At 39.2% G+C, this 13,232-nt stretch overlaps 1 protein-coding gene across 2 annotated transcripts in view; it reads left to right on the top strand.

Annotated features, from left to right (window-relative positions):
• Positions 1 to 254: 254 nt before the first annotated feature.
• The window catches only part of LOC109466140, a 27,594-nt gene continuing 14,616 nt past the window's right edge, over positions 255 to 13,232 (top strand). For both annotated transcript variants that reach the window (XM_019763787.1, XM_019763786.1), the window contains exon 1: positions 255 to 646. In XM_019763787.1, coding sequence (XP_019619346.1) covers positions 402 to 646 — 245 coding nt within the window. In that variant the 5' untranslated portion in view covers positions 255 to 401. The remainder of the gene's footprint in view (positions 647 to 13,232) is intronic.

The following is a 13,232-nucleotide window of genomic DNA, read 5'->3' as shown; positions in this document are numbered from 1 at the left end:
CCGTCATGCCATTCGCTAAAAAGTATGTCCACTACCTCAGGGGAGTATCGATACATTACATGGTATTTTTTGTCTAACAAAACTATATCTTTTCAAAAATATGAAAAGAATTTCATTTATGTCATTCAGTTTAATACAATAGTATTCAGTTATTGGTAAATTTTAGTATTCATTGGTATATTATAAAATGCAATATATCTCAGCACCCCTACTCTGATAATACCTACGGTCCACTTAACTCCCAATCGGCCAATAGTAACAGCTACACAAAACACGAAGCGTAGTGGGGAGCCCGGTGAGAGTTGTTTTGACGCTCACTTTCTATGGGAAACTGCAAAATGTTTCCAGATTAGTAAACAGCGTCTTTCTACGGGACGATGACGACCTAAAGGAGAGTTGAGATGGCGGTAGACCTGGCGAAGAACGCCGGCTTCGACCGAGAAGTCGTGCGGACTCGGCGGGGCGATCACCAGGAGTACTTCTCGTCCCTCCTCTGCAAGGACAAGCGGTCTCACGAGGCCCTAGAGATGCTCGTCTCTGACCTGCACGCGGACAAGGAGGGCACGGTCAGCACTTTCCTGAGCCACTCGGGGTCCGAGGATTTCCTGTGGGGGCTGGTCAGGCTGCTGGACACCGATAACCCAAGGTTAGGGCTGATCGATTTGACCATATCCTATCACTCGCCCACTTGTTGCTCAGCGTGCTTGAAAAATTGTGTTGATTGCAACAACATGAAGAGTTTTCTCGCCTGCCAACTTTTCAAATACTCAATCATGCCTTCCTGGCAGTTTCTTCAAGAACGTATGGTTCAGAAATTAAGAATAACACTCCTTGATTTCGTTAAGAAGTTACTGATATGAACTTCTTTTACTAAAGACACGGCGCCCTATACGCGTAGACGTCTGGCAGAAAAATTATCCTTTAGCTCGTTTACATGTACACATGTAACGTTACAGGATACAATAACCCCATTTTGTGAGAGATTATGATTTTTATTGAGTCGTCCCCTCAAGTCTAACTCCCCTTAAGTTTACTCGTATCTTACCTTTTAGAAGGATGGTTTCACATCATCTCTAAAATGGTGTTGCCACAAATTATGTAACATCAACAGTTTAAAGATGAGTACAGGTGTTGATTAGGTAACCCAATCTGTGGATGTTTTTGGTTAAGGTAGCCGCCCCGTACAGGTAGCATGCAGCAGGTGTATCACCTGTCCGACGCCTGACAGGTGCCGCACCTGTAATTCGCTTGTATTGTATCGGAGTTGCACTGCTTTTTGCAGCGTGCCCAGAGGAAAAGGTAATTATCTAAGCTAGTGTCCCGGAAAAATTGTACTCTAGGTCATGCAGGACACAGTGGACACTGAACACTGAGTATAAGGTAAATGTGTTTATATCAGTGACTGATATAAACACATTTACCTTATACTAGTTCAGTAGTTACAAGTAAGTATACAAGTAGATATACACATAAGTTTCTAATATTAGATTGATATGAACTAAAAGGTTCTATACTGTAATAGCAGTGCATCTACACCTGAGAAAAAATTGTGTTTTTTGGAAATTAAGTCAGAATCAAATTCCAAGGATTGGAAATATTCATTGTTGGTATGAATCCTGTGTACAAAAAGGGGTCTTTGAAAAGTTTCCCTGTGTGTGAATGTACAGGGCGACCTTCACATGATTGAATCGGTAAATAGAAGTGCATTTGTGTGTGTACCGAAGCAGGATGTGGAGAAATGGAAGAGGATCAAGGTTTAACCATGACGGCAAGGTCAAGTACATTGGGTAGTTAATTGGTGTTCCTTTTGATGAGAAGCCAGGTGTGAATCGCGTTGTGTAGAGCAGTCACAAACAATAGTGGGACTTTAATAGGCGGGTTATGTGTAGTGTTGAAAGACAGTTGTTTTCTTTCTTTTTTTTTCATTGGATCTCCTTGGCCAGACCATTCCTTTTCATATCAAGAAAGGGAAAAAAAGACAAATACAGGTATAGTCCCTCCCTCTGGTGTGATATGGTTTCTCCCTGTTGGGGGTAAACAGTTGAGAGTTATGGCAACCTACAATTTACCAAATCTAAAGGTACATTGTGTAGACACACAAAGTGACAAGTGGTATCCTAGGTGATGCTTTATCATTTTTACGTTAATTACATTCCTATCATTATCAGTGTTAGCTCACCTAGCTACTCTGTACATATTGAATTTCGCATATTCAATTCAAGTGCTGTGCTATGCTGTTTAAGTATTCACAGACATTAACTTTGATCTTGCTACATGTGTACTTTCTACTGTGACTAATCCCATATTTTTTCATAGCTCGATCATCAGGTAATTATCTCAGCTTGTAGTTCTTTCTTTAGCAACACAGAAACCACGAGACGAGCGGGGGCCCGCATGCCTTTTTCCGTAGAGCGTAATCGGCCATTTTAATTCTATGTAGAGCATAGACAGACCGCTCTAATTCAACATAAAGCGTAATTGCGGCATTTTGTGTAGAGCGTAATTCGCCATTTGATTCTACGTAATGCGTTGTAGCTACCGGAATTTACTGAATTCATGAAGTCAGCGTAAAAATTTAACGTGGAGCGTGGTCGGGACCCCTCCATGCAGACCCTCCTGAGTGTTTCCTGGGTTACAAAACAGGAAAGTCGAACGATTTGATCCCAGCAGAGCCCTGGTGCATTTAATGCTGAGATCAAGCTGTTACCTTGTTTAAATGTATCCAGAATTAGACATTATGAGCAGGGAAATCACAAAGGATTAGATAGGTCAAATGTATTTTGGTGTGATGACTGCCAAACTGTTTAAAACTCTGGTCTGAAACACCTCTAATGGATCTGGCAAATACAGGCACTACATAGCTGTATGCAAATTTCTTTTTCTGCATGGAGGGAAGCTGTTGTTACTGAGTGTCAAGTGACAGTGGAACATCAGATAAGAGACAGATATGTATCTTCCCTGGCAAACTTTGCTTCCACGGGTCAAGGCTAAGTAATTAGTCAGAGCAGCATGATAGGGTACAATTCAACCGTTTTGTCACTGCAATGTTGTATACAAATCGTAGCTCTACATAGTTGCCTGAGACCACCTGTTGAATGATATTCATTTGGCTATTTATCAATTGCAAGTTTGTGGACAAGTTGAGGAAATTTTCCAATAACAGAATATCAAATCAGTAAGTAAAATAAGACTGAACTAAATGAAAAACAAGTGATCCTCCTAGCAGAATTCAGTACAGCGTTGTATTGGTCCTATTCTAAAGTAAAGTGCAGTGCATCACGTACTACATGTATTGTCAACAAGTCATTGTGTGCATGGTCAGTCTTGTGTTAATGGTCCTCACTTCATTGCCCTGTTTGGAAGAAAAACATCACGACCAATAGACTGCCCCGGTAGAATGGCAAAGTCTATTCATCTAGCCCCTGACAATGTGCCTTCTTTTAGGAATGCCACGCTTGCAAGAACGAAAAAAACACTATCATTCCATAGAACAGAACGGTTGTCCACTATTGGACTGTAACAAATGGCCGAGGGGTCATTCCTTAAATAGTGCAAATCATACAGTGGCTAAATACCATCGCATTTACTCTTAGCAAATGTAATATTTTGTAGAATCCACTGAAGGACATTCTCCAAACCATGTTCATCACTGACAAAAGGACACACTTTAATAAACTGTTATCATTGTGTCAAGCTGTGTTGTACAATGTAGGTCTCTTCGGGGGGGGGGGGTCATATTATTCATGTAGGTTCTAATATATCAACATCACTTCTTTCAGATTTGCTGTGGACTTTGGCAAAGGACAGTCCAAATTACAGTCCTTCACATTCAATAATAACACACTTCACACTTGTATGCTTTTTATAATAGAATTTTATGGCAATATTAGAACCTGGTGCAATTACAAACTGTTCATGAAAAGTTTATGAACTTGAAAGTTTAAAAACTTTAGCTGTTTGTGTAGAGACTACTGTAGAGTACTATTTTGCATGATCCAGAAAATGATAAACAATGACTTAATGTTCCTGCTTATATTCATAAGAATCTTAGTGAAATCACAAAGTTTTCTGTAAACAAGCTAATGTTACGGGCAACAACTTTATGCAGTTGTATCTGTTTGAAAGCCAAGCATCAAGACTTATGGATAGTTGTTTTCTGTGTTGTTTTGTAAATGGCATTTATGATAGTATGTTTTTTTCCTCATTGGAGACTTACGTCTAACTTTAACCCAAGGTGTTGATGATACTTGAGCTAAGCACTGATATGTGTCAAAACAAGAGTGAATGTAGGCAGCTGGGGGGAGTGGAGAGTTTGTGAAGTGCCTCTTGTTGGCACTCATTGCTCCGAGGCTGTTGTAGATACACACAGGGCTCGAAATACTGGGTGCATGTGCACCTTAGTGCACCCAAATTTGGAGCTGTGCACCCAACCTTGTTCTGTTCACCTAAATATTTTTGTAGTATGTACGTATGTAAAGATGTTAAATGTATAGCATCATCATCATAGTCCTTATGATGATGATGATGACGTGTCAGAAAAATAATACAATCATTGTTATACTGTACTTTATAGTACTTTTCTTTAGAAATGAAATGAAATATAATTAAATTTTGTGGACATTCTACTTATTTTACCTTACATGGGGCACCCAAACAATTTTTTGTGCTCCCAATTTTTTAGGTTGGGTGCACCAGTGCACCTATTCCCAAAAATGAATTTCGAGCCCTGTACACGACATACCATACAAAGGCCAGGTTCACGCAGGCCGCTTTCGTGTGCAGCGGGCCGCAGGAGAGAAAGTCGTGGTAGACGGAGCGGTGAAATGTGTGAGAGGTCCTGTTTGTTTATGTCTCACGGGGGTAAGCCGAAATGTCAAGATATTAGATGTGTTGACATGACTGGGGGTGTGGGTGTGTGTGGAACACTGGACAGGTGGACATGTTGGTTTCTGTGTCTCAAAAAAACATTGTTATCTCCCAAAGTGCCTAGAGGGTTATTTGGGCAATAAACAAGGATATGAAAAATGAATTTATGAAAAATGAATTCAAAGACTGAATTCAGGCTTGAGTTTACGTGTACATTAGTAGGTAAATTGAGATGTACTTTGAAAGCACAGATGATAAGAAGTTACACTGCATTCTATAACACTTTTTTTAACAGAATCATATACATGTATTGGATATGCATAACTAAAATCTTCTTTAGGCATCAGTTCAATTGTTCAAAAGGAATCAGATTTTTCTCATTTCCTTAATTCTATAATTTCCAAAAAGAAAAGGGAGAAAGAGTTTCAATACTTTGTATCATGAAACTTCTACATGGCAGAAAACTCTGAAACATCACTTGCCTTTTACCCCAAGTGAACCGATAGTTTATTAGATTTACGTTAAGAAAAGCTCTGCAGGTCAACAGATTGTCTATTGAATTAAAGACGAAATAGCTCTTTAGATCAACAGCCTCTGCAAGTATCAAGTTAGCAAATCCAAAATTAGATTTCACGTCTAATGAGTCCTCATGCCCCAAGGGAAAAGTCAAAAGGCTACTGTGTACTGTAGGGTAGGATGTCAAACCTGTATCCCTCTAAAAACCACAAACTATGTGTTACTGTTACTAAATTGTCAGCTTCTCATGACCTGAAAAGCCCCATAAATGCACATAATCCTTTGAGTACAGGTGCGCACCTTTCTTTATCTGATGTGATCCAAGGGTCTGCTTTTCATCACAGCTTCTAATTATGGCAACAGGTTCATCCTTTCTGTTCACAACATGTTAGGTTTCAGGCATGTGAACAGGCTCAAAAACAGTAACAACAAGCAGTAACAAAGACCGATTTTTCTGGAATCATTACTTTCCCAGATTGTAATCTTCAACTGACTGTTACGACTTAATATGATTAATTAAAAGTCTATAAAACAGCTCACTCATTAGTACCCCATACTGTGCCTGCCACACAATAATGGCTTAGCTACTTGTCAAACCAAGAAGCATTTAGCCTAATGTAGCATGATATATTTTTGCACTGTACTTCCAAGTCACTGGGCAGGTATTTGCAAAGATCAAAAAGTGTTTATTCCGGTTTTGTTGGTTGTCATGAAAACGTTTAAGTCACCCAAGGTGAAAAACGGACTTTCCGGTGATACATCACATTAAATAATTGATTTCTGACACATGCACCCGAAGGCATTATGGTAGAAACGTTTAAAGTAAGAGTCCACTATATTATGCTCTTTAATCCTGTATTATGTGGGTACCTAGATACACAACTTGGCAAGGGGCCTGCTTTGTTGTGTTAGCTAATACTCGGCCTGGGGACAAAGCTTTCAGAAAAGTCTTGTAGGACTGTGAGAGGCGATATTTCACAGAATACGACTACTGGGAAATGTTTAATCCAGCCTTTAGAGTCAGACACAGACCCGGACTCTTGCTAGGGGAGCTTGTTTAAAGTAAACTCCTCCCACCTGCTGTGGCTCAAATCTCTGCAGAGAATGGCCGAAGCACGGCCGCTCTTTCTCTGAACACAATAGTGCAGGTGAGAAAGCCCACATCACTTTAAGTTAAAACCCCATCAATACTGCATGGAAAAGCCACTAGCCAGTGCTCCCCCAGGTTGTTGGCAGTTGTTTGCTCCCAGGGCTTTTCACAAAAAGAACTGACTCAGGCGATTTGGGGGATTAGGACCAACAATGGCCACAGTTTGTATAATGCGTGTACAAGGAAGCTGTTGATTGCTTTCCAAGTACGAAAAATATGTGTTAAGTTACAGAGAACCCATTTATATTGGGTCCTAATTGGATTTTTATTGCTGGTGTTTGGGTCAGTATTAGCTGCGCCTTTGAAACTAGCTATAGCTTGTTCTTCGTGTAGTTTGAACTCATGTTTTAACTTTTAATCAGGGAAGAAATCAGATTTGAGTCTGGTGGGTACTAGATACTCTGCAACTGCTAGCCATACATGTACCACTGTCCCAGAAATTAGGTCAGAAAACAGGTTTGACCTCTTTACAGTAACATCCTGGATCCTTCCAAGAATATACGGGTTTCCTCATTACCTGCATCTTTTGACTGAGTCTGACTTTGATTGTGGTCAACAATTCATCATCAACATGCGAGAGTGGCTGGGGAGCAGTTGACCACACATCTCAGCCAGGCTTGTCGGTCAGAAACCATGCCAGCAATTTACTCTGGGGTGGAGGACAGGTCAACAATGATCTCTCCAATCACCACATCAGTCGAAGAAACTGAACGACCTTTTAAAAGTCAAAGAAAGAACAAATAGTAGCTGTTCTCTCACTCAAGTACTTTGTCCGGCCTCTTTCCTCTTTGAACTTTTACATTGACTTGCTCTGGAGTAGCTTTTCTGACACAGGTGTGAAGCCAAGCCTGGCCCATTGGTAGACTGATTGTGATATGTGAATTGCAAAAGAAGTGGCGTGCTGTGCTCAATGACTATATAGGCATGGGCAGTGAGATTGAACACATGAGTTACATTCAACACATCTATTAATCATTAAGCTCAGACTCGATAATAGAAATCTCTCAGTTTGTAGATTTCTTTTACTTTCAGAATAACACATATTAAGTTATGCAACTCACAACAGAAATACTGTATGGTACCTTTGAATTTTAGTGGTAACTGTTTTAGAATTTCCAAACGAAGTTGGGCTCTGTTTATCCCAGACACACTGGCCCATTCCTTACACTCAGCATGCAAACACATGGAACAACATGTGCCCATGTTGTTACTCAGTAAATTTTCCCTGAAGGTTGTCCCAGCCTTAAGGAAGAGATAAAATCATTTGTTATCACTGACATGACATCTTTTAAGTTAGAAAGAATGAGCAAAGTGGATCTGGTACAAGTTGTACAACCCTGTACTAGCCTGGGTAACATCTTTCAAGAGAGAGCCAGCGGTAATACTGCTAAAGATGGTACCCAGGCTACACTACAGGGTTGTAACAATTTCACCTCAACTTGCTCCACCCATCCTTTCAAACTCACATAAAAAAGCTGTCAGTGATGACAAATGATAATCTCCTTGGAAGGTGAATTATGCTACTGGGACCACCTGGGGGGGAGAGTGACTGGTGATTGAGTATAGATAGATGGATATGATAAGATAGAGCACATGTTGTTCCATGTGTTAGCATGTACTGGGCCATCCTGTTGTTGGGAAATTCTAAAAACCAATAAGGTGAGATCACTGTCCAATCTGAAGATTTCCACAATGATGCGTGTCTGTTGTGATAGCAAGTTTCCTTTTATTCTGTGGTTATGTAGGAATGACTTCAATGAGAACTTTAGGTTTTCTTTTGACAATGTTTTTGTCTTGATTGTAGACTAACAACATTTTGTTAGTTGTGATTTTACAGTATGGGTCTGGTTTGTTCCTTTGCAATGAATACAAATCATCCACAACAAATAAAATCTTTTTACAAGGCCCACTGTGCAGTTACTGTATTGAAAACTTCCCAAACAAAATACAAGACATGTACAAGTTTTCTCAATTATAGTTATTGTACACAGTGACATTTTGTAAGAACTAACATGGGTGGCAAATTGCCCCAGTCCACTTGTAATTTCAAATTTGGTACCAGTAAATGGTGCATTTAGTGTAAGGCATATTTATTCAAGTGAGTGGCTCTCACACTATATTGCCTCTTCCATAGTCAGATAAGAGCAAATGACAAAGTAAGTTTACTTTCAGGAGTACTTTGAACAGAGAAGAGGACCTACGATATAGACCATACAAAGTGTCTTTTGAAGTATGTAATTATTAGTTTGCCCTGTGAATACAAAATGCCCTACATACAAGGCATTTTAGAAACAATACGGGTAGTTTTTTAAAGACTCTGTAACAATACCTAATATATGCTTTTTTTTGTTCTTTTAAAATAATCGTCTCTCTCTATCTCAGAATCAGATTGATTATTCTGTTATTCCCTGTAAATCAGTGCAAATTCATACCCATTTCGGCAAATTGCAAGCGACCAAATTATAACACGCACTAGTACATGTAACGGATTGTGAATGCAGAACAAAGTGTCTAATCCACTGTAAGATTTGATATTCAGTATTGTTGCCACGTTTGAGGTTTTGACTTCTTTGCAAGCAGCAGAAAATGAAACAAAAATACTACAATCTTACCTCAAGTTAGCATCATTTGATATACCAAAAGCTATGATGTAATTTTTATAGCACTACTGAGTTCTATATACTACTGTATATACATGGTACTGTATACTGAGTTCTATTTTCAAAGGCTTATTAGGAGTCAGTGCACACCTTGCCTGCGGCAGAAACACCTGTTGAATAACCCTCACCTAAACACCCCTACCCCCAGGCAGGTAGGGTAACAGTGCAAATAAACAACTCCGTTTATACCTGGAGATACCGTCCACAGATAGATAAGCCCCACAACACATATACTAACCACAGACAGGTTCTACTGTCAGTACTGTTAGCACAGCATTCTTGGAAGGATTTGTCCCTTAGGTCTAATCTTCTGTGTATGAGATAGCAGTGCGGGGTTACCCGGTAATGAAACTTCATCGTAAATAGAAAATGTAGATGTTTACGTCAACAGTGCTAATTGGTTCTGGAGCAGGACAGGGGGTCTTACCTGTTGCCCCAGGTGAACAATGAACCGTGAATATCCTTAAGCAGTTGCATGCCCAAGACATACAGTTCTAAAAGACAACACCTAAGCCTTGGACATTCCTTCCGTTACTTTGCAGAGAACACGTCATAGAACACCCTATGTACAGTCTGAGTCAGTTACTAGTAGTATTGTATAGAGTCAGTCATTGGTTGTAATTGTTTTCAATATGGTATGCACCTTAATGAGCAATCATCAAAATGAAAGACTGGTATTATTAGTAGTAAATATTTCTGTGGTAGTAACAGTTGTCATACTCAAAGGTTGCCAAGAAAAACATTTTCAGCTAGAATTGAACTTTGAATATGAGCTTGAATGAAGTATTTATCACCAAAAGAAGCTTAAGAGTGTTAAAGGTATCATTTTTTAGACAATACCAGTTATTTAATTACAGCTCAAGCTTTTACTCAAGGGCATGATGACCTTTTCAACTGATAAATTCAATTTGAACACTTACTAAAAGTAGTTCATAACACTTAGATCTCAAGTACCACTAACTGTCATGACCTTTTGTTTCAATAGGTTTTATTGCCGCCACTTTGGCTCTTATGTTGTGTACCAACAAACACAACCGTCCCTCCATAAATATATACTTTTATACCCAAAAAGACTCAGAGCGATTTTTAAGTGTCACATTTTGATTGGAAGTGGTTTTGTCCCCTAGGAGATGGCATAACATTGTACCTAACGTTATTGACACATGAGTCCTGAGTTAGTAAAGCTAACAGGGTGTGAGCCAATTTGTCAGTTATAGCCGAAGCAATATCGAATCCGGGCTTAATAAGGTTAAAGGTTGTGATGGCTGAGAAAATGATTGACAAGTATTGTTGTTGCCAAGTAAAGTTGGACCTAACAATAGAAAACATTCACACTTCATATAAACCATACCTAACATAGTTTGTACAAGTAAAAAGTTCAATCTCACATTATGTTGAAAACAGAACAGAAGCACTGTTGATAGTATTGTCTGTTGCCTAGAGTAGAGCTAACATTTGTACTTCATGTAAACCTGTTTTATTATTTCACTAGAAAAGATAATAATTCACTTTCAGAAAGAAGCAGTCAGTAAGAAATTCACTTTGAAATACAGTTTGTTACCATGTTAGTAATTCAACAAGAGATTTAGTACATGTTCATATGGTCTCAGACAAAGTATTCTTTGTGCTCCGTTCTGTTGAACGTGGCTTAGAGTTAAGATTTATTTGCATGTCAACAAAGCAGATTGACATCGTAGACTAATATTAGTGTTGCGTACACGTCAAATGAAACACACAGAAGCCACACCGAAGCTTTCACGCGTTGTTTATCCATGTAAAATGTATTGGTCATGATGAAGATTCTTTTGTGCCAGCCTTTCTTATAACCTTGTTTATCTTAAGGTTCGTGTTTCGTTCTGTTTGCGTCACGGAGAGTAACAAACCCCATAGAGACTCTGGCCTGGCTACATGGTTCAGGTACAGGACAAAATTGAGTGGATTCATTAGGTGGTAGGTAAGAAAACCTGTGTGTTTACAGGTGTGCAACTGATAGAAGAAGGTACACAGGTGTGTATACATGCTGATGACCTTCATCAATTACAAAGTGGCCCATATTGAAGAGATTTACAACCATTTATAATCACTGTGTAATGTATGTTGATAAACAAAACTCTAAGACCCCCCTCCCCCCAGAAAGAGATGGTCCTTTGTTCGGTGACTGAATGACTTGGTCTAAAACTACATTTGTAGAGGACGCTACTTTGTAACTGGCGTTGTTGCTGTTTGTCTGTAACTGAGGGAGACCAAACAAATGCCATAAACAGACATTAAAGAAAACAAAAACACAAAATGCACACAAATTGTTGTTAATACATGATTGTGAAAAATATCAGACAGGTAAATTGTGGACTTATGTGTTCTTTTGTCCTGAATACAGGTTGTTCTGTGTCATTTCACAGGTGGTTTTGTCTAAAGACTGATAAGTGAGGGGGTTAGTCTAGCCAGACCACACCACATGTTTGTGGTCTGGCTCTGAGTTAGCAGTAACAGGTGTTTTTCTATTCACAGGTAGTAACTAGCTCTGCCTTGTGAGCTCTATAACAGTCTATGCAGAATACTGTTGCATTGCATTGAAACCTTTACTTGACTAGCCTCACGGGGATAGTATACAATCTTGAATTGTACTATTACTAACTGTTATTTACACCAAAATGTTGAAATATTGAAAAAATTACTTTACAGTTTTGTTCAAATGCAGACAATATTAATTATACTAAGAGGAAATTCTGGGTCAGATGTTTATAATGCCCTATTCTTTGGGAAATCAGTCACCTTGTTGACAGTGTATAGAACTCATCACCCAGGGGGTCTGTCTGAATACCACAGTCTCTCTCCATCACAATAGCCAGGCATGAGAACATGCTATTCCAAGGGATCCTATCCCCTGTTGCATACACTTAGAAGACTACAGTGCCCTTGGTTTTGGTTCCCCACATCACAGAGCATGTTTTTCCCCAACTTGTTGATCTTAACTTGCTCATTGTTTTGTCTGAGTGTTTTTACACGAAAAGTCGCTGTACAAATACGCGGTACTCCTGTCCCGCCGCTCGTGACATGTTGTAGAAACAGGAGAATTTCCGCTGTTTTTTAACCTGCTGTGAAGTTCAAAGTCAAACCCACAGGGTCGAGTTACACTGTGGAGCAATTGTTCTACAGGTCATCGACCTACTTTGTAATGCTATAATTATATACACTAATTGTAATTGTCTTATAATGATGGCAGGGGCATCTTGCCAGATCTTAATTAGACCCCCTGCCAGGGAATGATGTATTTTTTAGGCTAAACTAAGGAAGTGCAATTTCTGAAATCCAGGCTAGCACAAAATTAGAATGATGGAACAAATATTGAAGCTTTTACATCCACCTGGTCCAGCTTGAAGCAAAACAAATCAATACAGAGCTATTACAAAACCATGTATTGTGGACTTTTTTTCATTAACTAGGAAGCCTAAGTCAGTAATACAATGGAACCCATTGTGGAATAGAGACCGTCAGAAGGAAAACCTTTCACAAAGTGTTATGAGCTGTAGAAAGAAGTAGTTGTGATGTTTTGCTATGTTGTATATTTGGTCAGCAAGGAATGGCTTTAGGGATAAGCGATCAGGCATGAACACACATTCCAGCCTACAGTACTAGTCAGACTAGTCAATGTAGTGGTCACACATCCTTATACATACCGTACTAATAAACAATTACGACAAGTTCTAGATAATTATGACTTCATTATAGCATATATCATGCCTGATTTTCCATATACATGTATAATATTATATGCAACCTTCCTCCAATAACATTATACTGATTATGTAGAATAAGGCCCAACAATGCATCCAATCATTGTAATTAACATCCTGTCTATTTTGGGAACTGTGGGTAGTGCCCAGGCAACAGACCAGAATATTCTCATTATCTTATCTCAATCACCTTATACCCATGGGATCACTTGTAACAACTGTCATTAGGGAGGGTGGGGCAGGCACATTGTCTTGTTGAGAAAGAAAATTGTCATGAAACAAATCTACTAAGGGACTGTACGATAT

The sequence above is a fragment of the Branchiostoma belcheri genome, unplaced genomic scaffold (genome assembly GCF_001625305.1).
Source record: "Branchiostoma belcheri isolate BF01 breed outbred unplaced genomic scaffold, Haploidv18h27 scaffold16, whole genome shotgun sequence".
NCBI classification, from domain to species: domain Eukaryota; kingdom Metazoa; phylum Chordata; class Leptocardii; order Amphioxiformes; family Branchiostomatidae; genus Branchiostoma; species Branchiostoma belcheri.
The sequence above is the reverse complement of the archived record's forward strand: the minus strand, read 5'-3'. Positions and strand labels throughout refer to the sequence as shown.